At 35.4% G+C, this 27,340-nt stretch overlaps 1 protein-coding gene across 1 annotated transcript in view; it reads right to left on the minus strand.

Moving 5' to 3' along the window:
• Positions 1-4,546: 4,546 nt before the first annotated feature.
• LOC123661622 (phospholipid phosphatase 2-like) overlaps positions 4,547-27,340 on the minus strand; it is an 89,992-nt gene continuing 67,198 nt past the window's right edge. Inside the window, exons 3-7 of the mRNA XM_045596578.1 lie at positions 13,227-13,381; positions 7,477-7,697; positions 6,710-6,836; positions 5,715-5,897; positions 4,547-5,252 (exon numbers count right to left, since the gene is read on the minus strand). Of these exons, the coding sequence (XP_045452534.1) occupies positions 5,121-5,252; positions 5,715-5,897; positions 6,710-6,836; positions 7,477-7,697; positions 13,227-13,381 (818 nt within the window). The 3' untranslated portion in view covers positions 4,547-5,120. The remainder of the gene's footprint in view (positions 5,253-5,714; positions 5,898-6,709; positions 6,837-7,476; positions 7,698-13,226; positions 13,382-27,340) is intronic.

Below are 27,340 nucleotides of genomic sequence, written 5' to 3' on the forward strand. Positions count from 1 at the left end.
TCCAACTAATTGCAATCCTGCTTTTTCTAAATCTAAACTAGACAGGTTAATTAAAAGTTTACCAGAACCAATCTTCCTAGCAGGAGATTTTAATGGCCTAAACTCAGCCTGGGGCTGTTCTACTTCTAATTGTCGAGGCAAAGACATTTTAGAGTCTATCAATAACAATAATTTGGTTATACTTAATGACGGAAGTATGACCACTGTTGGTTCGCACATATGGAGACAGAATGCTCTTGACTTAACCATAGTATCACCTTCATTGGCTCTAGAGTGTGACTGGTCAGTACATGACGATCCCTTAGGCAGCTACCACTTTCCTGTAATCACAAAAATTTTACTTAATAACAATCATTACAATGCCACTCCTATTCCCAATAGTAGCTCACTACCCTGCTTCCCTAACCTGAACAACGTTGATTGGAACATTTATAATTTAAATGTCCAACTATTGCTCACTGAATTTTCTCTTGATACACAAGACCCCCTTCATAACTACACAAAATTTACAGATATTTTACACTCAGCACTGTGGAAATCATCTTCTATTTCTAAGCACTCTTTGGTTAATACAGCTTTATCTTCATGCTCTCCTTCTAACTTAAATAAAAAAAAAAAACTTCTTCCTTGGTGGAATTTCAATTGCACCAAAGCCGTATTAAATAGCAAAAACGCTTATTTGACTTTTAAATCTGATCCCACTGAGGCTAATTACATTAATTTTAAAAGACTACAAGCCACCAAAAAATATATTATCAGAAATGAGAGAAGAAACAGTTGGATAAAACTTTGTGAACAATTTAACAGATCGACTCCTATATCAGTCATTTGGACGTATATGCGAAAATTTAACAAAAGCTATTCTCCACCTTCCCATAACAACTCTGACTATTCTTGGATCTTTGATTTTCTCAAAAAATATACTCCAGATACTGTAGAGCCAGCCTTTAATCTTAATTCTTTCTCCCATATTCTTCCTAATCAAAATTTTATTATAAAATCTTTTACCATTGTCGAATTAAATTCTGCTATTTCATCCAGAAAAGACTCTACACCTGGCCTTGACTACATTTCATATAAAATGCTTAAACACCTGTCTTCTCAATCTAAACTAATTTTATTAAATATCCTGAATCTTCTTTGGGAGCATAATCTTATTCCTATGGATTGGAAGGTTGATTGTTTAGTACCTATCTTAAAACCCAACAAGGACAAGTTTAACTTTGATTCATATAGACCTATAGCATTGACTTCTTGCATGGGAAAAATATTTGAACAACTTTTAAAACAAAGATTGGAACATTTCATAGAGTCTAATCATATTTTACCTTCTAATCAGTTTGGTTTTAGAAGAGGCAGGTCTTCAAGGGAGAGCATTGCTCACTTACATCTTGATATTTATAATGCTATACAATCAAAGCAAGCTCTCGCTGGAGTTTTCTTCGATGTAGTTGGAGCCTTTAATAATGTTAACCATCATATTCTATCCACGGAATTAGCTGCGATTGGTTTACCTGTAAAAGTTATACAATGGATTTTTAATTTTTTGCACAGTAGGAAGGTATTTGTTAAGTATAATAATAGACTTATTGGTCCAAGGCTTTCTCATAAAGGTACATGTCAAGGTAGCATTTTGAGTCCATTGATTTTCACACTTTATATACATAGATTAAACTTAATTCTAGGCTCTCATATATACAATTTACAGTTTGCTGATGATTTGGTAGTCTATTGTTCTAGTAATAATATAACTACCCTAAATCTTAAGTTAAACGAAGCTTTAGTTAAATTAAATTCTTATTTTAATTATCTTGCATTGGACATTAGCTTTGAAAAGTCTAAAGTCATAGTTTTTAATAAAGTAGGGTCTGAAAGAATTAAAATAAACTATAATAATATATCTCTTCTTATCACAAATGAAGTTAAATTTTTAGGTGTTATATTCATGAATAATTTATCATGGAACAAATATGTAGACCACATAGTTGATAGAGCTCTTAAGGCTCTTAATATTTTAAAGTCTCTTGCAAAAACATATTGGGGTTCTGATCCAAAAATCCTTCTTACCCTATATAAATCTCTTGTACGCAGTCATTTTGAATATGGATTTCTATGTTTTTCTGCTAATGACAAGTTGGTTAACAAATTAAATATTATTCAAAATCACAGCCTGAGACTTATCACTGGCGCCATGAAAACAACCCCAATTAATTCGTTACAGGTCGAGTGCAACATTTCCCCTTTACACCTTAGATTTAAATATTTGAAATACTGTTTTTTGCTAAAACTGTTTTCCATTAGTAATCATCCTCTAATTAAAAAGCTTAATTACTTACATAGTAAATATCCTGTAAATGCTCCATTAACTTCTAATAACCCATTTATTCTCTTCGAATATTCATTCATGTTAAATCTAAATAACCAACACAAAATACACAGTTCTAGCAATTGGATGTGTTACGAAAAGGAGTTTGACTGTCTTATTAATCAAATCGATATTATTATTGACCATAAGCTAAAAGAGCGCCAGGAAGTTTACAACCTCATAGCACAATACTCTGATAAGTTCAAACAAGTTTACACAGATGGATCAAAAAATGATATAAATGTTTCCATGGCCTATTATGTACCTCATCTGAAGTTTGGCCAAGGCGTCAGATTGAAAAAGGAGATATCAATATTTACAGCTGAAGCTCTAGCAATTACTGCTGCCCTAGAATTCATTAAAAAACAAACTAATCAATATTGGCTGATCATTACTGACAGTATGAGCGTTCTAAAGGCTTTAGATAATTATCAATTCAGTGCTAATACAAACTTCATCATTTTAGAAATAAGACATCTCCTTTATCAACTATCCAGAAGAAACTACAACATCAAATTATTGTGGACACCTTCACATATAGGAGTAAGGGGAAATGAACATGTGGACTTTCTGGCACGTTCAATTGTTGACAGTGACAGCGGCAGCCCTGTTGATGAGAATGTTGCCGTACCATACACTGATCTATTAGTTGCTATTAAATCAAAAATCCTATCTGATTGGCGTGATCTTTGGCGACAAACCTTGTTAAGAAAAGGATCTTGGTATGCTCAGATAAATCAAGATATTGGAAAAAGTCCTTGGTTTACTAAATCGCATCAACATAGAAGCAGAAAATATTATACAATACTATGCCGCTTGAGATTTGGACATTGCAGATTTAATGCACATTTGAATCGTATGCGTATCATCTCATCGCCCGTTTGCCCACATTGCACCAACAACTCTACACAGTCTTTAGATCACATATTTTTTGAATGCTCCGCTTTTAATCTGGAACGCCTCTTATTTATAGCCAACTTGTTATCAACTTCTGGACCAAAAAATGTCCCGCGCAATACACAAGATTTATTGACTAATTTGGATAACTATACTAGTATATTTGAATTTATTTGCAATACTATCAATGATATTTGAAACAGGATCAGGACCTTCATTCATTGGATGTGAAATTTTATTTTGATATTTCAGGCTTCGGCCTATTACAGACTTGGTTTCGACCTCGCCTATCACTTATAGACAAAGAAGAGTAGACGAAAATATGAAATTTCAGACTTGGTTTCGGCCTTACTCTACCAGTCATCGAATCAGAAGAACAATAAAGTTACTTCAGACTTGGCTCCGGCCTTTTGATATATCAGAACGAAACTTACAAATTCAGACTAGGCTGTATGGATTATAGTCCTTTGCCTTTCCCTATTGGGGATAAATTTTAAAACAACAACAACAATTGTTGTCAAAACAAATAATCATAACGTGTCGTATTAATGACATCACTAACAAATACTTATAACACACAGCAAGCGTCAAGAAGAAAAGAAAAAGTACACTGATGGCTGAATAGTGCAATATCTTAGACGGTCATTAAAAATAATATTATAAAGTTAAGATTGTCGCCAAGCTCAAATTCACTCCTTTAATGGAAATAAAAAATACTTAATTATAGTAACAGTTTGATTTCTTTTATGAATCAATTAATTTTAAATATAAAAAATTTAGTACATCCAGAGAAGTAAGGACAGCGTCAGTTTAAATGTATATGTGCCAAATATTATTTTTATATAATCAAAAGTTATTGTTATCACATTACATTAAATTACATATATTTTCTTTCATATATGTATCATAATATATAGCCTGACATACAGTATGTTGAACCTGAATGAAAAATAAATACATCTTGTCTGATATCTGTCTTATTTAGATAATTGTATACCTACTTGAAAATAGTTTAAGAACAATTCTATTTATTTTTCAAGATAATTTTTTTTAAGAAAAAACTAAAATAAGAAAATATAAAGCTTTGAAGAATTTTATTTTTTTATTTTTTATTAACATATCATTTAAAAAGTTGCCATTTTAAAGCAAATTAACTCAGGTTTAACTGTCAAATATTTAATTCTTTTTTACATGTGTCAAAAGTAAAAAAAAAATTGTTATATAATATAATTATTAATTATAGCAGCAATAAAATTGTAATTAACAATAAAAGAAGGACACACATATTGAGTATATATTTATATACGAAATATGTATGTTATTACAGTATAATATTTATTTCTACTCTAATTTCTAAGAATTGTCATCATGGTAAAAATATTTATATTTATTTACACATTAATCTACAACTAGAATTAAATAAGCCTATTAGATATAAATAATCTAATAATTATTTATGAAAGTCGGCTATTGTTTAGAAATTTTTAATATAGTTTTTTTTTTTCAATTTTTTAAAGCACATACTAAGTTGTCATTTCACCTTATAAATCTCAAATCTAATTTTAATTACGAAACAATAGACAGAAGACTTTGAGCAAACTAATTTCTAATCTAAATAGAAAACTCTACAGACAAAATCATCACAAGAATTAGAAAATATCCTAATGGCAACACCACCATATTTTAATGTCTTTCTAAAGTCTACTTATGGAAAATCACAATAAATCACCCAAAATCACCATAGATCTTCACATACCTAATGCATATACAAACTTCAATACAATTAAAGAGTCCATTTGAAGGAATGTATAGATTCCCTTTACATCAAAGGTCTGTTTTGACCTTAAACGGCTTGAGGCTAAGGTACCACGACCCTCGTTTGGCTGGAGAGCAATCTTCGTACCGACTGATGGTTGTTACCATCACTGCTGGATATGTCGCTTGTGCTTACGACAGTTGGCTGTGAGAAGTTCTTGCAGAGGACCAGAATCTGGGAGATGAAATGATAGATGATTTTTTGACTTTTTAATTTATTACATTGTAACTTGAACGGTATTGAAGTTTACCTCTGTATACTTTTGTAGCAATAGTTACTTTTTTATTTCATACGTAATGTACACATGTACGTTAGTATAATAGGATACGAGTTAAGAGATAATTATATAATTTTACTAAGTTTATTAGACAAATATTAATTGTAGACACCAGCTGTTGGTGATGCAGCAGAGACATTTCATAATTATTTTTTTTACATTTTTTTTTATTTGTAGAAGAGGCGTTGGTCGCTTTGCCAATATGTCAGCCCCTACAAAATTATCTTTTAAATTACAAAAAAAAAAAAAATTACATCCAAAATTAATTTTCGGCTGTAATTCACCGTAAAATACACTTTTATGTTACATATTTATAAATAAATATTTTAACATTAAAACATAAAGAGTGTTTTGCTTACCGTGTATAAAACACTGGATAATCCCATGGTAGCACCACCTAACACATCCCACCAGTGATGTCGGCGGTCCGTGATTCTTGTGAGTGGACAAACCACTGCGTATATAATACACAGGATTTGAACAAGTGGTACCAGTAGGACAGTACGATTGCGCCAGCTGAAAGCTCGTCTTTGTAGGTACCACTGGAAGCAATAGAGAAAATATATTGTAACTTACAAAGCATTGGCTAAACATTCTATACGAGATATTATTGATATCACGTCGAACAATAAGAAAATTGACAAACTTTAAAACTTTGTTTGTCAAATAGTTATTGATTGGACTACTCTGTGTTATAGAGGACAGACGGGCTGTTCTTGTTTCAGGGTTAATTAAGTGAGCAGTCACTGTCAATGTCGCTTCCGCGTGGGGCGGTTGATTGAACGCGGATGGCGCGAGGGAACTCTGACCGAGGAACATTTATGTAATAATGTTAAAAATGCGCAGATATATTTACAGATACAGTGATTTTATTGTTGCTAAGGATATTAAGATAACAAAACGGAGTAATTTTCGAAAACCTGAAGAACAAAATTAGAATGATCCTCTGAAACGTAATGTTCACAAAATATTAAACGTATAAATTCAATATTATCTGAGTAATTTTCAAAAACTTTGAATATTTTGGTATTTTCTCGTTATTTGAAATAATTTATACTTCTATCTAATCATAATAAATTATAATCTATTATTTCTATTATCAAAAGATTTTCAAAATGTAATTGGTCAGTAAACGCTATACGTTTTTAAAGGATGGAAAATACTTTTGAAAACACCGCCGACGAGGCTGACTCCATATTTAAGCTATGGCCAGCCATATCCAAAAAACTGTCCGATTAAATTTTACGATGAAAGTTTTAAATATATAAAATTGTCAAAGGGACAAATTTCCACCACAGAACGTTTTTTGAAGTAATAGATTTATAGGTTGAAAAGAAATCGAGGTATTTCTTACCGCTAAGAATAATCCGCTGTAGACGGAGAGAGATGAATGACCAGAAGGAAAACTTCTGCTGGAGTCAATTTGTAAATACCGGGAGAATCGCGCTGATGTGCAGGTGTAGCTTGTTATGTACTCCGATCTGTGAAATGAAGACATATTAGATCATCTTGTTCGTTAAATTTATAACATAAACTAATTTTTATTTAAAATTGAATTTCGATTGTTCTTGTATATTGATTAATGTAGTTAGATTATAAACAGTATGGACAGTATTATTCAGTATGAGCTTTATGGGTAGTAGTATGTTTTAACCTGAATTTATTTGCGATAAAACTTAAAAAATATTAGCAAACTTTCCGAAAATCATCTTGCTTTAGATTTCTCTTTCAGAAAAAGTTTTTACTACTAATCTATATCTCACTACATAACATTTATACCAATATCTCCGATCCCCGTACGTGGTATACTTTTGGTATTGGCCATACAAATGTTTGCCGTGGTCCGGATGTTTATACTTGTCTATTGTGTGTGTTTCTGGACTCCCGACACAGAATTTAATCCTAGTGAGGGCTGTTAAGTGTGAGGCGTTTAATCTACTTTTTTATTTCGATACTAGTTCCAGTTCCAGAAACATCGCCAACAAAATAAGTTAACAGTACACAACAGCTTGACAGAATTTAACTAAAATATATCACCGACTTTAATTCGCTCAAAGGAAAATTCTTTTAATTTAGAACTTATTCACGAAAACGCTGTATTTTTCTATATATTTTACTTACCCATTGCACGTCCTAAGTTTATCTGGTTCGCATAAATCGAAGAAGGTCGGTCGCGGCGACCCGACCACACATTTGACAACTTCAAGTACCGTCAAATTGACCACTGCGACGTAGATGTAGTCTCTATATATAAACGCCGCGGTTTTTGCACTAGCTAGTAGTTTATTCTTCTTGATAGTGTATTCGTCGTCTCTGTGTAGGATCGTTTCCATTGTCCATATCTGCAATAAAATAATTGCGTAATTGATGAAGGTAAACTAATTTTATTATGTACCTAATAGGGCACCTTAATGACCCTTTTTTTTTAAATACTAGGTCGGCAAACATCCTTACGGCTTTTTTTGGTATCGCAGGGGAACCCATTTACGGGTGATGTCCAGGATGCCCGGGTAGGCAGTCCTAGACCATATGTCGGCTTCAGCACTTGGGGGTGCAATACCGACCAAAACCCCTGCGGGAGCTTTCAGCCGCTTTAATTGGAGGGTCCCAGATTTGCAGGCAAAAGGATCCCTCCAGCGACAGGCTGGCCTCGACGAAAAGGCCAGACTTCTCCTCCATGGGGACTGTCCGGCTCACCTCTGAACAATCCCGACGACGCCATGTCTAGCAGGACCGGGTTCCCATCCCGGCCCGACACGGGCACAGGGGCGTTAGTGGATAGCGCCTCCTACACACCCCCGTTCGTCGCCTGCGGAGGGGGAGGCCTCGTCTTAGCTTACGGCTCACCTGATGGTAAGCGATTATCGTAGCCTATAAACACCCGCAAAACCAGAAGCATCGCAAGCACTTTGCCGATCCGATAGGGTCGATTGGGGATAACCAATTAACCTGTGGACCTTACTCACCACAGGAACACAACATTGCTTGCAATTAATATATCATATTTTAGTACGTTTTTTTCATCACATTTACGCGGGGGAAGCCGCGGGGCAAAGCTAGTTAAAAATAAATTTTAAGGAACATTATACTAATATTTCAACCTTGTTGTTACAACAATTATTATGTCATTAAAATGAAGATGATAATATTTACATTTCTAATATTGATGTTAGTTCGTACTTGTATAGCCTTGTTTATGGGTGGATAATTGATAAATATTAACATACAAATATATTCTCAACATCCGCTATAACTATTTATTTATTTATTTTATTTTGAAATAGCAACACAAAGTACACTACCCTTTAAAAAATAATAATAAAAAACGTTAAAATTGCTTCCCCAATTATAGACGAACACAACTATAACCACCAACCACCGCCGACCAGCGCGGACAATGGCGGCGACGATCTGGATGATGGAAATCCCATCGTAAAATGGACTAACCGACGTTAATGGACTGACCAACGTTGAGATATAGAAAATATAAGCAAGGCGAAGACCCCAAGGGCATTGACACCCTGGCCCAATAGGGCCGAAATAAGGTGACCCCGGAGGCGAAGCCCCGGTGATGAAAGCCCGGGTAAAGAAGGCAACCTCGAGGTCCGTACCCGGACAGACCCTCGGGCCTGTCAGGAAGACCCACACACAGACGACTTAAAACAAAATACACTATTAAACTGTAGGCCGACACCGACAACCGACACACGCTGCATCTTATGGTATATAAGTATTATTCCGATCGGTTCAGTAGTTTTCGCAGTATAACCGAACAAAGACCGGCTCTCCATTTATTTGTATAGAAGATAATTTTTCATCGTTCTTTTAGCGATAAATTGGCGTCTGTAATTTTTTTTTGTCTGTTTCTATTACTACTAACATAGAAAATTTAGTATTCTGGTATACAATAAAGAATATTATTATTAAGACTTCTGTCACACTGCAAGTATAAAATTTGTATATTCATTCAAATGTAAATTTCTATAATTATTTTTGACGAGAGTACAATGTTTGTTCAAACGCGAATTCAATGGCTAACATTCGCACGTTAATAACAAACAAACATACAAAAGGATATGTAAACTTGTCATTTATTTGTGACAAATGTCAAGATCTTCGTAATTTGTTATTGAAATTTTGTCACCGTTATAATTATTCTAGATTTTGATGGTTTAAGCTTTGTTATCTATGACTTAACATCGTTTGTCAAATCGATGGTAATAGTTAAAAGATCTTATAGTACATCGTTTCAAATATTTGTAATTCAGTGATACAAGTCGAGCTATACCCATTTTGTAATTTTTTTTTAATCAACGCTTATTTTCGTGCGTTGTAATATGAATGCAATTGTATTTTATTTGACATTTGGTACCATTGAAACCTAAAGAAGAAGATTTAATTTGACATTTATTATACAGTACATTTGTTGTGAATAGTGATGTAACTTGAGCTATATCTCCCTGAATCTAAAACTTTCATAACCTTATATATTATTTGTATAAAAAATAATAAATCTTTATATTTTATTTGAAACACATTACGCTAGGATAATTCATTTTTTTTTTTGGGGCGTCCGTACAAGGCTGCCCGGAAAAACTTCCGGCATCAGACGCCCCCGGTCGCCGAGTCGTTGGACCCCGTGGTCCTGAACAGGGTGTTGGGCGGGCTTTTCCCCGCAAGAGACCCCAACCACACCCCCCCGCTCATGGACGTTTCCCCTCTCGTCGAGGAACTAGACGAGGGCTCCATCCCGCCTGTGTCGGAGGCGGAAATGGAGGTTGCAGTCCGCCGCCTGCATGGAAAGAGGACTGCGCCCGGTCCGGACGGCATCCCGGGCCGGGTGCTGGGAATCGCCCTCCAGGAGATGGGTGATCGGCTTCGGGAGTTGTTCAGCGCTTGCCTCGCCTCTGGGCGATTCCCGAAGCCGTGGAAGAAGGGACGGCTGTGCCTGTTGCGGAAGGAGGGGCGACCCGTCGACTCGCCCTCCGCATACAGGCCCATCGTCCTGCTGGATGACGCGGGCAAACTCCTGGAGAGAGTTGTGGCTTCCCGTGTCGTCCGGCACCTGGAGGTAACTGAGCCCGGGTTATCCGAGGCCCAGTACGGGTTCAGAGCGGGGCGGTCCACATTAGACGCCCTGCTCTGGCTTAAAAGATGGACGCAGGCGGCGGTCCGCGACGGGGAGAAGGCGTTGGCTGTCTCGCTTGACATCGCTAACGCCTTTAACAGCCTACCACACGCGACGATACTGGAGGCACTCCGCTACCACCGGGTGCCTCTGTATCTGCGGACGCTGCTGGGCGACTACCTCCAGGGTCGCGAGGTCCTATTGCCAGGGCGCGACGGTCTGCGGCGACGTCGTGTCTCGTGCGGAGTTCCACAGGGGTCAGTGCTGGGACCGCTCCTGTGGAACATCGGCTACGACTGGGTGCTTCGGGGCACGTTGCCCGCAAGTGTGCGGGTCTCGTGCTACGCCGACGACACCCTAGTCGTGGCAAAAGGAAGGGACCTCGCGGAGGTAATGCGGTTGGCCACGGCTGGCGCAACACTTGTGGTCGGCCGTATACGAGCCCTGGGGCTGGAAGTCGCCCTGACGAAGACCGAGGCCCTACTGTTCCATGGGCCTCGAGGGGGACCCCGTCCAGGTACGCGGGTGACTGTTGATGGGGTTTCGGTCCGGGTGGGGACCCAGATGAGGTACCTGGGTCTCACCCTGGACGGGAGGTGGGCTTTTGGGGCTCATTTTGCAGAGCTAGCCCCAAGAGTCGTGAAAGCCGCCGCCTCACTGGGAAGGCTGCTGCCGAACGTGGGTGGTCCGAGTGCCCATTGCCGTCGGCTGTACTCCGGGGTCATCCGGAGTATGGCCATGTACGGGGCACCCATCTGGGCGGACGCCCTCGGTCGCGCCAACAAAATCCAGCTGCGACGGCCGCAGCGGGTCATCGCGACGAGGGCGATACGCGGTTACCGGACGGTGTCCTGGACGGCGGCGTGCGTGCTGGCCGGCGATCCCCCCTGGGAACTGCAGGCGGAGATCCTCGCCGAAACATATCATTTTGTGGCGGCGAGGAGATCCCGGGGGGAGTCTCCTACGTGGGAGGAGCTCGCACGCATGCAGAGGCTGGCGCAGGACACCCTGTTGCGGCGGTGGACGGAGGACTTGGCTTCGCCAGTCCCCGGGCAGTGGACGGTGGACGCAGTGAAGCCGGTCCTCCGGAAGTGGGTGAGGCGGCGGTTCGGGCCGCTGACCTTCCGTCTGGTGCAGGTGCTTTCCGGACATGGGTGCTTCGGTAAGTACCTGCACCAAATCGCGAGACGGGAGGCGACTCCAGCCTGCCACGAGTGTGGAGCGCCAGAAGATACGGCGCTCCACACGCTGGAGGCGTGCGCCACTTGGGAACCGCAGCGGCGCACGCTTTCAGCGGTTATCGGACGGGATCTCTCGCTGCCGAGTGTCGTAAAGGCCATGCTTGACAGCGAGAGATCGTGGCAGGCGGTGGTCTCCTTCTGCGAAGAGGTAATGACGCAGAAGGAGACCGCGGAGCGGGCCAGAGAGGAAGACGCCTCTGCTGGCCCACTCCGGCGCAGACGTACGGGGGCAAGGAGAAGGCGGTTTGCCCACCTCCTCCCCCCCTCGTAATAGTGGGGTCGGCGGCCGATAGTCGGGGGACTTCGGCCGGCCGGACGACACGACCCCATACGTCTGGGGGTGGCCTTGTTGTGAGCGCGGCCACCCCACCATCATTCCGGGGCCCGGAAGCTTTGTCCGGGCCTACCGCTGAGGCGAGGTGGCGAATGCTAGCGCGACCCCTCTCGCCCCACCCAGGCGGATGACTGCTAACACGTGGTGGTTTTTAGTCAGTAGGAGTCTGACATAACCCTCTGGCGCCCCCGCGCTGGAGGGTATCCATGATGGATTTTCCCCACGTAAAAAAAAAAAAAAAAAAAAAAAAAAAAAAAAAAAAAAAAAAAAAAAAAAAAAAAAAGGATAATTCATTTTATATTTTATGCAAAGACAAGTTATAGGTAATATAACTGTACAAGTATCATTTAGAAGAAGGAGAAGAAATATACTTTATTGTGCATATTACAAGCTAACATACATAGGTAGGTATCTTTAAAAATAAAACTTACAGAACAACATTATGCACAAAGGCGGTCTTATCGCTAGGTAAGCGATTTCTTCCAGACAACCTTGGGGTAGAGGAGATTTTAAAATGAAATAGAGTATTTATCACAATTTCAGCAGTTAATAAATGTGAAAAAGGTACAACTCAAAAGCTTTTTCTTAAATTACCTTCAAAATTAGATTTTTATCAATAAAAACTCAAATGTAAATTCAAAGAGAACTTTTGCTTTACAAAAGATGATACTCTAGTTAAAAATAGACCACTTCATTCAAGAACAAGAATTTTTTTCTTGTTTTTGCTCTCCTGTAAAATCACGATTTTCGACTTGTATCATTTGTCACAGGAGGCATAGATTTAATTTACAAAATCATCAAAAAGTAATTCTTGAATAGAGAGTTCACGATTTTGACATTAGATAAGATGTATAGATTATCTGTAGCAAAAATGAATTTATTTTATATCTAGATATTAATACATAGGTCTGTTTCACTGACTGAACTAAGTCTGCCAGTAACGATCCACTGTAGAGTAAAGATATATGCCCCATTCAGAACCAACAAGGATATATATACAGCTAGATTGAAAATAAATATTTGTACATTGTAACAACCGGGTTTAATATAGGCACGTGCTCTCTGAGACATGGTGAGGAAACTCACAATATCACGCCGACCGGAAATAAATATTCGTACACAACGAAATATACATTGACATTTAACAAAATTAAAAAAAAATACTTACAATAAGATATGGGACGATGATGGTGATAAAGGCTATGACCGACATCGATACGGTCTCCCCAGTGAAGGGGTAAGAGAGATCGGGATCATTGCAACGGAAACCGCTTTTTCTACTCGGTAAGGCTCCCACTTCTAGGAGTATAGACACTGCTGCCACTGTAACAAGGAAAAAAAGTATTAAAATTTTAGACCAAAATGATAATGACCATTGAAATTTTGTATTGACCGTTTTTTTTTTTCTTCACAAATACCAACATATAAAAATTAATCATTTGAAAATTTTGTTATTGACAATTTTTTTTATGACTTAAGCGGGTAATTTAAAATCGTGATAAATGAATAACTTTTAACGATCTATATTAAATACTATATTAATAAAGTAGGTAAATAATTGTCAATCTTTGTTACAATAAAAACTTGTAATGTTTTATTCAAGTGGTTTACTTCTTAAATAATAAATTAAATCACTTAAATAGTTGATTTTCCATTTATTATATTACTATTGTATTGTATTTTATGGTTATTTTATAAAATTTTCAATTCAATAACGTATATGTGTGTTTTAAGCTTTCACACTCACTGTGAACACTTTTGATTCAACGGATCTAATCGGGATTATCATTTTGAAGCTTCGGGAGCTTTCATCTTATCTTGTATTTTCATCTCAAATTGTTATGGCTTATAATTTTATGCAAGGCTAGCACAAAAATTTGAAAAGTGTTACTTAGACCATACTAAGAAGGAACAATAAAATATATAGTATATGTAAAATTGTAGTTGTAATTTCGTGTAGGTATTTATTCATATTCAAGTTAATGAATTTACCATTAAGGTTAAGAATTTTTGTCGTTTGATAAGTAAATTAGTGTTATCGGTTGTCTTAAATAACTCAGACGATCGTTAAAATGTCGTTAAATATAGAAAAAAAGTGAAACGTTATTAAACAAACGGTATTTATTATAAATGACGAAGAAAAATAAAAGAATTCTTTCGATTTTGTAATCTTATTCGAATCTACATAATCGAAGCTCTATAATTTGTATTTTTCATATTACATATTTGTTTTAATGTAATAACTAAGTAAATTAAAAAAAATATTTTAATTTGTTAATAGGCTACACGACACAAAAGTAACGGAAAACTAGTGTCCAAATAAAAAAAAGCCATAAATGAAGAATAGGCCCCGTTGGTAACTTTGTCAAGTATGATCCTTTCTTATGTAACGAATATAAGAAAAAAAAAATTGCTGCAACCTCCTTTATGCATTCCACACAGGTGAGTAGATTGTTAAAAGTAATTTCATCTTTTTCCTTTTAATTTTGACCTGGATATAATTTTGTTCTCAGTAAAACTAAAAAACCCGATAATTCGAATCCTTATAGCTTATTGTGTAAAACTTTTTATTGACTGACTCACTGACGTAAAATTTCATGATTAGTTGGTCTTAAAATATTGCTCAAGTTTTATTTTATTAATTTTATAGATATCACTGACTTAAGTTCAGTATTTAAAAAAATGACATTTTAGACGTTGAACGGTTCGTAATTAAAACGAATAGTTTCTAATGAACTGTTAAATTATTAAAATGTCTATTATTTAAACCAAATATCTATACAAATAAATTAATTTAATAGTTAAATAAAACAGCTGACGATAAGCACAAAACTTAAGAACAGTTGAACTAATTTCGGCTAATAATCTTTACTTTATAGTTCTGTAATATTTTACACATGGATTTACCGTCATGGATTGTACCTGTTGCGCTGGCGTTTGCGGGTTCGATCCCCGTACATGACAAACATTTGTATTGGCCATACAGGTGTTTGCCGTGGTCTGGGTGTTTGTGCAGTTCTTGTGGGTCTCCCCACCGTGCCTCGGAGAGCACGTTAAGCCGTCGGTCCCGGTTGTTATCATGTACACCTGATAGCGATCGTTACTCATAGTGGGGAATATATCCGCCAACCCGCATTGGAGCAGCGTGGTGAATTAAGCTCTGATCCTTCTCCTACATGGGGAAAGAGGCCTATGCCCAGTAGTGGGATATTACAGGCTGAAGCGTATGGAGTAAAAACTTTAGAAAAATGTGAATAAAATCGATAAATTTAGGAAACATAACGATTATTTCAACTTAACGTGTTTCAAAATTTCTGTCAGGTCAGCTAGTAGGTCATAGTAATATCGATTATACCACTACATTAATAACTTTACTAAATTGTTCCCATCGACTTACTACGCAGGTTTAAAAATATAAATTTTTGTGTAAAACAAACAGATTGATTATTTAATCAAGCTAGAATATAAATATTTACTAAAAATAAATAAACATAGTATTAATGTGGTACTAAATTGTACTGGTAGTTAGTGTAAAAATGTTTTATATATTTACTTATAGAAGCAAAGATATAAAGACAAGATATTTAGACTACTAATATAATACTATTAACTAATACTATTTACTAATATTTACTAATACTCTCTATTATCAAGTGTGTCAGTTACCATTACTATTATCATAAGTCTTTTTATAATATTCGAACCATTTGAATTGGAATAATATTATTTTTTATTACAATCAATGACATATTTTTTTATAAAGCAAAACCTCATTTGCAAATAGATATCTTATTTGACCGCATGTAACACAAAACGCATTAAATTATAAATGTATAAGTAAATAAATTAATATTTACTCGTAGTACGTCCTTGCATTTGATTTTGCTTTTTTATACGTTTAGGTCGGCAAACAAGCATACGGCTCACCTAATAGTAAGCGATTACCATAGCTTTTAGACGCCTGCCAGAAGACCAGAAGCATCGCAAGCGCGTTGCCGACACTATCCTCAATCCCCCCAGGAGTTCTGGTCACCTTATTCACCATTGTGATCTTTTGGTGACTGACATTGTTTAACCAAACTACCCTTTACTGTTACTATATTTGTATTTCGTGAATTGCTGAATTGTAGAGGGTATTGTTAGCTTTATCCAATAAAATAGTTTTCTGATTCAAAAGCACGTTCTTTAAAACTTAAAAACACTCGATCTTAAGGAGTTGTTTTTACAGGCTCAAGCATTCATAATTTGTTATCGATCAAATACTGTTTAGTTACAACTAAAGAAAATATTTTTAAACAGAACTAACGAATACTGAATTTGTTTATTTTTATACTAGATACTAGCTGACCCCGTAAACGTTGTTTTGCCATATACTTATATTTTATTAACCCCCTTAATCCTCCCCCACCTTATAACTTAGGGGTATGAAAAATAGATGTTGGCCGATTCTCAGACCTACCCCATATGCACACAAAATTTCACAAAAATCGGTCGAGCTGTTTTGGAGGAATATGGTAACTAAAATTGTAACACGAGAATTTTATATATAAGATTAATTCCATGACTAATTAATTATTAAATAACTGTTTATTTTTCGTTTAATAATAAAAGTTCCCGTGTACGTACAGGCGTAACTAAATATCATGTACTTATTGTCTCGATGCGTGTCGCTCACTCGCTCTCAGGGCAGACGGTGATACGTCTGTACGACTCTGACGAAGCCGACGGTTATGCGTCAACGATTTGAGAGTTTCATTAATTAAATTATTACTTATTGTTTAAACTCGGAAAGAATGAATTATATTACAGGAATGTTTTTTGTAAATTTTATGCAACAATTATAATTTGTATGAACTTGTCTAGAGTGGCAACTCACAGAAGACCACAGTCATTACTGTTTTCGAGTAGTGTTGTATTCCTGTGCTGAACAAAGTAGCCAGAACTACTGGAGATATGCTGTGTTGAGAGCGAGTGTAGAGTCTACAGTAACCATCCAGTGGGTTTGGTTCTAAAACGATTCGTTTTCCACTATAATGGTAGCGAATATTTATTAACTATTTATTTTATTAAAGGTTTCGTTCTTTGGTCTGCTTATTTTTAGTTACGCATTATATAACAGTTTCCTTCCTGTAGTTTTAGAACACATTGTTATACAATTGTTATTAGTTACAAAAAAAAACACATTTTCGTTAAGTTGAATATTTAAGGAACAATCAACTTGAACAGACATTTAATTGATTCCTCAATTTGTATGCCCAAATGTGTTCAATTAATTACATCAATTACCAGACGACGGAACAAAGGGCGAACAATTAGTGACATTACAAAACACTAATCTAAATAATCAGACCGAATTTGGTGAGAGAAAGCATGCTATCAATAAAAAATGTATGTGGGCGACGAATAAGGACAGCTTTCTATGATACAGATATAATATTAGATGCTTATGTGAAGATATCTATAAACTTGACCTAGTTATTTAAATAATACCACAATTTTGTATCAAATACATTTTTCACTTAAAAAAAGTAAACATAAAACAATTGGTTGGAATATATGAGTGTCAATTTAATTTAATGTCAATTTTAATTAATGTAATTTTTTTTATTTAAAACGTTCCTTTCTATCTAATTTTTTTTTTAATTTTAATAATGCTTAGTATCTATACTTTTTTTTTAAGTCTGACGAGATTTTATATTATATTTTAGTAGTAGAGGAACTTGCTTTATTGCACGATTAAACTGTTATTTTTAATTAACATTTTTAATATAAGTTTGCATCATAATAGCTTAGCATTTCAATTGCGACATAAGCCTAATCTCTTCCAAGACGAATATAAATTACGCCCTTTATTACCGTTGAGACGAAAAGTCGAGTGGGAGATACCAATTTAACGATAAATTCACTAATTTACTGCGATCTAATTCGATGGCCCTTTTATCTAAAAAACGTTCTTGACCGATGACTGTACCCACTTAAAATAAAATTAAAATTTCAGAGAAATCTAAGTTAAGGTAACTCAAAGGTAGTATAAAGGTTTTACTATGTTACAAAGATAACGTTGTATTTATAAATATATTAATGTTTATTGAGAAAATTGACCAGTAGTAATAAAATTACCACGGTATAACACAGAAAGGAGAGCGACTGGTTGTTAGTCGCGGGTTCGATTCCTGTTGTTGTTGTGTTTTTATAGTAGTTGTGATCGTTTTTTTTTTTTTTTTGTGTTTTGTGTATTTTCTGACTATTGCAGACAAAGGCTGACTAAAGAGGCACAAACTTAGCTGACGAGTTAATATTATTAATTATTTAACGAAAATTTATCACAGCCAAAAAGGCGAAAATTTATTAAAAGGAAACCAAAGTTGTAAAGGGAAGTCCCATCGCAGATTTACTGATAGAAAACAAAATGAGACATCTTCACGTAGGTATGTAGTCATGTTACATAATATTAATTTAACAAATTAGTTTTATTATATAAGTTCAAAACTATGTTATGATGTTACATCTGATGGTTCACGTAAAAGCAATAAATATAATTGGATCCGTGAGAAAATACGTTTTTATCATACCTATAGGAGTCGTCGTAAAATAATGAGAAATTTATCTATTTGAATAATAATTAAGCTTAGTTACTTGATAATTGATTTAACGAAATAAATTAAAATGAAAAAAATAGTAACTTATTAGATCTTTTTTGGTTTTGATATTTTTTTTTATATATACGAGCTCAAGGCGTTAATTTAAACCACATGTACTACATGCCATATCTCAGCCAAACAGTTACGTACAACCAGTAAGTGCCAGTTCCGTCGACAAACTGTCACGCAGTTTAGCGGGTAAGAAAACGTAAAAGCGTTTGGTCCATAATAAAAAAAGAAAGTAGTTTAGGCAGAAGTAAGGCTTCAAAATGAGTTTAAACTATATGGTTTTATTATATGACCCTAGCTTGGATCCACTTGTAAATACGATATTATTTAATTGGACTGGTCAATTCTTACAATGGCGTATTAGGAGCTAGCATGGTTAAGCGAACAGAGCACGTAAAAAGTAACGAGCGGTTAAGATTGAAATCCAGGATAGCACTGCCGAGAAATTCCCGTAGGAAGCATGATTTTATTTTATTTATATTGATCAATCAATATAAAAATTTTAAAATTACATTCATTACAAAAGAATACAAAATTTACCAGTTACGTACGATGACTTGACAATAGTTTTGAAATAGAGATGCTAGCTGGAATTCTTCCTGGATAAGGAATCTCTTAAATCAAGTGTTGAACACAGTAGTTACATTGTCGGGCAATTAAAAGTGACAAAGCATTAAAAACCTTGAAGTGTTTCTTTCCGAAATACTACACAATTAATATATATTTATATCACTTGGTTGGCAAACAAGCGTACGGTTCACTTGATGGTAAGAGATTACAGTAGCTTATGCTATACAGTACCTGCAACGCCAGAAGCATCGCAAGCGCGTTGCCGACCCAATCCCCAATCCCCCCAGGAGCTTTTTTTGTAATTCACTAAGTTTTATTTATCTTTTAGTATTAGAACGTTTCTAAATTTCCATGGTTAACATTATTTGAATTCGATTTATCGGGATTTTTACCATGTACCTTTTTATCTTTGAGGCTCCGATATTTCGGCGCAGTTGCATGCGCCATGGTCACGGAAGAACTGTTTGGTTTTTGCGGGTAGATGTTATGGGCAGACATATCGGTCTACCCTCCGTCTCAGTCTTCTATTACGCTCGATACCGGTACCATTGTCTGCAAACTCACTACTCACTCGAACCTGTTCTCGACACACGACACTCACTGTATCCATTCGTGAAACGGCACTTTTACGTTTTCCGTTGTCCCGACACAAACGAACCACTGGACTCCAGACACTCGACAGTTTAAACCCTCAAAGATAAAAAGGTACATGGTAAAAATCCCGATAAATAGAATTCAAAGAACGTTTCTATTTATGTAAACGTCTAGATCCCGAATAAACTCATTAATTATTATAATTATGTATTGTAGGTATAGGTATGCCTAAGGCCATAATAGAGAGGGATTAGTTTCGCTATTAGAAATTGCCTCTCGCTACCTAGATTAGCTGTCGGTGCTTCTAATCCTAATGATAGGCGTTTATCTAAGATCTAGGGCAGTCTGCGTTGCAATTGTTACAGCAAGATGCAGGGCTGGAAACTTACGGTTGCGTAAAACGGGCGTGGCCGTAACGTTTTATTATGTGTATTTTTATAATAGCTAACAGGTTTTAGTAATTTTAATTTTAATAAACCACAAATTTACAAATTATTGAAAAAAAAAAATAAGCGTGTATTTAAAAATATTGTTTTTTTAACATTGACAAAGACGAAAAATAGCAACTCAAAGAGGCTAGAAATAAATGATAGTATTTACGTTATAATGTTTGATAATATACTTTTAATTAATAATAAAAATTAAGGAAAACCTTTCTTCTAGCAACATCACAATTCTTAGAAAACTTTGAATTTGTCTGCTGATGACTTTTATATGTCAACTCATCTTTTGGAAATTGTTGCGACCTCGTTCCAAATAGGCAAGCGTAAGTATTCACGATAGGATATTGGTAGTTAGAAGTAAGAATCGACCTCCGTTACAATTGAGATGAGGCGGCGTTATTGAAAGTGCATCTAACTTGACGGCGGCCCGATTACCATCATTGATAAGAATTTAGAACATTACGTCCTCATAGAGAAAGGACTGACCTCTTTTGATTGTGTAGGACATGGAATCGTCATCAAATAAGCTATTTTTATATCGCTAGGTGATAAACAAGTGGTGTTCCGCTTTATGGTAAGCGGTTACCTTAGCCTATGGACATCATTACAAGCGTGTTGCTGACACTACCGCCGCTGTAAGCACAGAGCAGCTTATGTTCTCTAGACACCTTATTCAGAACAATATTATTTAGCTGTGATCTTATGAAATGTTGAGGTAACTTCCCGTCGGGTTGCTCCAAATTTTAAGCGAGTAATTTTTATAATGCCCTTATTTAAGTATAAATGATTTCAATTAAAACAATACCGAGTAGTTAGATTTAGTACAATTATTTTAATATCTAAAGTTTATAAGAGATTCTATCATTGGATAAGTAGTGCCTTTGTACCAGCATTGATTATAAGAGCTATTTCCTATTGCTATGCTAGTCTACATAAATTGTTAAATAAATAAATAAATATTTGTAGGGACACGCTATCCAACCATCCATCCATATTTTCGAATTTATCATAACAATAATAGTCGAAAGAAACACAACAATATATGGCTGAAAGTTGAAAAAATACAGATATACAATTTTATTATTTATGAATTTATAAAAAATGAAAAAGGAAATATAACAATACATGGATAGAAGCCACAAAAATTCAATACACCAATAATTACCTAACATTGTGCAACTTACGTGTTACAAACATCCGTTCCCAATAACAGTTTACGTTTTATACCGTCACGGGAATATAGATTTTATTACAGTGTTCTAACATTTATTTTCCTTTTTTATATTTACAACCATCCCGCTTTGTACACGGTTTTATTAAATTAGCGTATTGCATCCAACGACCTCATTTTATTTTATGCGTGTTAATGTTTTGTATCGTATTTATAGACTTTTTAGGTTGAAATTTGTTTTAAGTATCAAAAGGTGTTTAGTGTGCGATTGTTTAGGTGTAATTGACGAATATATAATAATATATCGTATTTAGAAAGGTATTATTAACACTATATCTGTCTATACTGTGTCATAGGTATTGGCCCATGTATTTATTGAAAATAGTGGCCGCCCAGAGATCGAAATTCGACAATAATTAAAAATTTAAATTAAAGAAAACCAAAAAAATTATTAAAATAAAGAACCTTTTTCTAAAATTTTCAATTTAACTACAGACTAACAACCTACAAAAGAGTATAATATGCGTGTGTGTGTCAAATACGTAGTAGTGTGTAATGTTTTTTTTTTTATTGATTTTGACTAGCCCGTTGGCGCAGTTTGTAGTGGCTTTTCCTTTTTGTGGGTTGCGGGTTCGATTCCCGCCTGAGTCTGGGTGTAATATAATATTTGTATTTATATATTTATATATGTATTATTTCTATGTATGTTTATCTAAAAAAAAGTTATAACAGTCGGCTGTTACCTGTAACAGACGCATTAAGTTGCTTACCATAGAAACAGATGACCGTGTGTGTATTGTGTACATATTTATAAATAAATAAAAAGCCTCCCGTAAAGCTCTATTTACCTTAATGTGCACAGGAACATATAATTAATTATGAGCAGTAATATTTTAGTTATATCTCATATTGGATATATAGTTCTTTCAGATGTCGAAAATTGAAAAACGAACATAAAATACACTCGAAAAGATCTAAGTTAATCTTAAACTCCTTTGACGAAGAAATGAAAATAGCGCTAAAGATTGCCGATATAAGAGCACGATCCTTATCATTGATACAAGTGACATTCGCAAGTTTCCTGTTTGCCAAAAGATAAAGACTTACTCACGTCATGACTGTGTGGATTACTTCCTGCCATTATTCGGATTTACCGCTTTTTAAGGCGTTCCGTTATTTTTTTTGTGAATTATTGCTTGCCTGTTGAAAATGTTAATTTCAACTGCAAACTTTTTAGTAAAACTGCTGGCTATTATGACTGCTTATTAATCAATTTTGTCTTTAAGTGAAACTGAGATAACATACACAGCCAAGTACTGACTTCTAAGTGCCGAGTTCAAATCAAAAAAGCGTGATTCAAATTGCCGATTCAAAGTTTACTAATAATATTTTAGTTTTACAAACGTCATATTATACAGTCGTGTGACTGATATTACGTCACTTCCGTTATATATTTTTCTTACGGTTTTAGTATCACATTTTTTTCAGTTCGGTCGCCAAATGTCAAGCCTGCCGTAAGGAACTTCGTTCCAATATATATATATTACACCCAGACTCGGGGTGGGAATCGAACCCACAACCCCCGGAGCAGAAAGCAGGCACTACAAATTGCGCCAACGGGCTAGTCTCATGTTACGTCACGTCGGTTTACAGGAGGCTTGAGGGTATTGTATGCAACGCGCTTACGATGCTCTTGGTTTTGAACTTTGTAGGCATCCAAAGGCGTAGCTTACCACCAGGTATATAAATATAATACTTAATTTTACACACCTACAAACGTCTGCTCTTGTACGTCCTAAGGTTGGCTGGTAGAGACTGCTTTTAGCATTAAGCCCGCTTTTTGTACAATTATTTAATGTATTGTGCAATAAAGTATTAATAAATAATAAATAAATAATATTCCGCTTAAGAACTGGACCATACGCTTGGTTCCCACCATAGTAGTATAAAAAATACTCCGCTATCCGTCTGTTACAAGTTTATGTCATTAGAAGCGTAATTAGTAGATACTTGAAGTTTTTGAGATCACGTAGAGCTGCTTAAACGAGAAATTATAAACATAAAACAAAGTTAAATAAGGGCTGTTTAAATACAACGTATTCATTTATATTGTTAGAAATTGCAGTCAGCACAGAACATTTTATTTGGGAGAACGAAATAAAATACAAGTCATCATCATCATCACAGCAGCCTTACGCAGTCCACTTCTGGACATAGGCATATAAAAGTTTACGCCAAAAATGGCGTGAACTCATGTGTTTTGCCTATAGTCACCACGCTGGGCAGGCGGGTTGGTGACCGCAGGGCTGGCTTTGTCGCACCGAAGACGCTGCCGCCCGTCTTCGGCCTGTGTATTTCAAAGCCAGTAAGTATTCATTTTTACAAATAAATAAAATCGGAGTGTCTGTTTGTAATATTAAAATAACCGCTTTTTACTAAATGCATATAGATAAGCAGCACAGGACAAGGTACAGTTACCAAAATAATATTTTTTACAATTTTCGTTTGTCTGTCTGTTTGTTCCGGCTAATCAGCTGGACTGATTTTGACGGGACTTCCACTGGCAGATAACTTGATGTAATAAGGAATAACCTAGGCCACTTTTAGTTTAGAAATTTATTTATTTTATAACTCTACGAAGTGAACAATAACTTTTTTGTTAAATTCTACGCGGACAAAGTTGTGGGCACAGCCAGTTAGTAAATAAATAAGTAGTGTGTTTTAAGACTACTCGCATATAAATTTGATCAAATTGAATTCGGAAAGAAACATCCCGAAAGAAGTTTAGTTGAGCCCTTCAGTAGGTCAGTGGCTTAATTAAGTTATAACTGGTTACTTATTGAGAAACTCTCTTATAATTTGTTGGCACTAATACATTATTATCATTTAAGATTTACATTAAGTGCCAATGGCACCATATCACTAGAAATCTGCTTTCAGTTAGTTGGTACATAAGTGCGTACGTAACAAGTATAGTAAATAATTTTAGCTACAAAACTTTTTTGTCTTCAAAGTTAGCAAACAAGTGTAAGGTGAAGAAGGAGCGCGCGTACCGTATCTTTTCACGCCTCAATATCAGGAGAATTGCAATCAATTTGCTTACCCTTTCCAGGGGCTTTGGCTACCTTGATCACAACAGGAATATAACATACTTGATAACAGTATTATTTAAACCGCGATCTTCAGCTTAATCTTCAAAATGTGCATTTATGCAGTACCTATGTTATAATTGTGTGCAAATTCAACTTCAAATTCATCTCTTATGTTTTAAAGAAAATTTAGTTGTAAAAACGAACCACGATTTTTTTTAACGGTCAAAACTGAGAAGGCAATAAAACTTCTGATTTTCAAAGAACTCTCAGCTCACTTACTGTCTTCGGCTACATTATTTTTAAATTCTTCGCTATAAAAACCTAATTTCACGTAATGTTTGAAATTGACCTTTAAAACAATTTACAGATCAATGACTAACTTTCTTATCCGTCTGTCATTCTAAACGTCTCAGAAACAGTAACACGTTTACATACTTAATTAACTTCTCATGAATAACTCAGAACCTTTTCTAAAACTATATAAGTAGTATTCTGACTTACAACAACTTGTGCACCCCACAACCTGGCTGGATAAACCTTCTCCATATATCATAAAATTAAGAAAACTATGATTTAATTTCTATAATTTGTACTTAATTTTATCTGGCGCGAACTTGGGGAGGCTTATGTCCAGCAGTGGACTGCAATAGCTTGAACTGACTTTATTGCAGTCAGTTTAATATATTTTGATCGCCACTTACAAATTAAATTTATTTACTTATTACTAGTTTTTACTAGTTTTAAGTAATTATGTAATTACACTTTAATAAGCAATATAGTAGGTATACCCACTGTAGTAGCAAATTTACATTAACATTGGATTACAAAAGATTATTTATGTCCCGACAAATCAATTTGTTTTCATAATATATGCCTAATTGTGTAATCATTGCTCAGCTGTATATGAGTACAGTTACCTTTTCAAGTTTATTATATTTTTATTATTTTCGTCGCGGTGGTCTTCTTGATATACGTTTGACAGACTTTCAAGTCACAGTTATGTGGTATATATGCGTTCTCTTTGCACGTTTTAGGAAAATTAAAATTAAGTTTCAATATGCTTTTAGAAGTAGTCGCATATAGACGTATTCGATTGATTTAATAATATTGTATTTGCTCGTAAACGAAAAAACGCGACTTCAATTACATAAACAAGTAATACAACGTAAGTGTACGAACAAAATTAACAAACGCACTAGTCGCCACTATTTTTTTAAATGTATGTTACCTTAGAACTTTTGTCTGGGTAGACCGATTTCTATGAAAGATGATGCTGTCATGTATTAGCGGGTACATTGTGATTTATCTCTATAGTAGCGCGTATTTACTTAACAATTATTCTACAAGTCTGAATTAGGTACTTGTCAATGTATGTGTCAATATATAGAATATATTATATATATCCTGAAGATAAGACAACAAACTTTAACTATTAACTATTATGAACATAATATTAGTACATATTTCAACCAAAACATACGAAGTCTGATCTGTTGGGCTTCTTGAACTAATTTCAGCAACTTGGAAATGGTAGCCCTAATAATAACTTTGATATTTCTGTGTTTGTTAACATTAATAAATAAGACATCTCATGTTAGAGTCGAATGTTATGCGTGTTTTACGACTTCGTGATACTATAACCAATGTATGGTAATACGCTGTCGTTTGAATTTTTACCACCAATAAACAGGAATTAAAATGATATAAAACCTTTCTGAAATTAGTTTAAAATCTGATTTTATAGTTTCTCTTAAGCTTTAAGATATACACATATTGTTATGTAGACATTTGGGTGTTTGTCTCACCAAATGATAAAATTTTATTTCTAGTCAGTCTAGTGGACCGAACGTAATATTCGGTTGTGTCCTTTTTTATGAATTTAACATTTCTTTTTAATTTTTTTATGAAAGGAAGAAGTATCCGATTTGGATCAGCTATACGCGTAGGTACTCACATACATTTTGGCGAGACATTTATTAATTAGAAAACAAAATCTGACATATAAATCACATAACGAGTGTAGTAAGTAGTGTGTCACTACACACTACTTACTCGTATAGTGCTCTTATATATTTTTTTGCCATAATTGTGGTCATCATTATCATAGGCCTTTACGTCTCTTCAAGACGATTTAAGCAGTTCCTGTAGAGCATTTTTTCTGATGGCTGTATAAGCCGATGCGGGAGCGGCAGACTACCACACATCGAACAGGGAAAAGATTCGCTAGTGTCATCATTGTCGCTGTTTTGGTGTTTTTATGTTTCTCCTGTCCGATAAGGGTGCAAACTAGGCTTTATCATGATGTTTTTGACCATCCTTCACGCTCTCACGCCATTGGTCTCTGTTCTCGGCTATTTTTTCCCGGCATTGTATAATTGTGGTAAACAATTAAAATGAAATGAAAAATTTTAATGAAATTTAAATGAATGTAAATAAACGTACGGCTCTAGGAGTGTCTCAAGGGTTTTACTGACCCTACTCTACTGCCAGCACAGCGTATCCCTAATTGAATATAAAATACTTACGATAAAAGTATAAAATAAGTAATGATAAAATATTTTATGTTTTATGTAAGTAAATATATCAATCACTGTATACTGATAAGCGGTCAATCGTTATCAAAACAGTGATATCAATTAACGCTGACCTTGATCTTGTAGAGATGTCATAACAATATATATACATTTAAAAAGGACTTTTTGTTTCAACCTTAACTCATTCACCTGTTTGATGGTTTTCAAAATTTCAACATACTAGAAAGT

This window comes from Melitaea cinxia, chromosome 17 (assembly GCF_905220565.1).
Source record: "Melitaea cinxia chromosome 17, ilMelCinx1.1, whole genome shotgun sequence".
Taxonomy (NCBI): Eukaryota; Metazoa; Arthropoda; class Insecta; order Lepidoptera; family Nymphalidae; genus Melitaea; species Melitaea cinxia.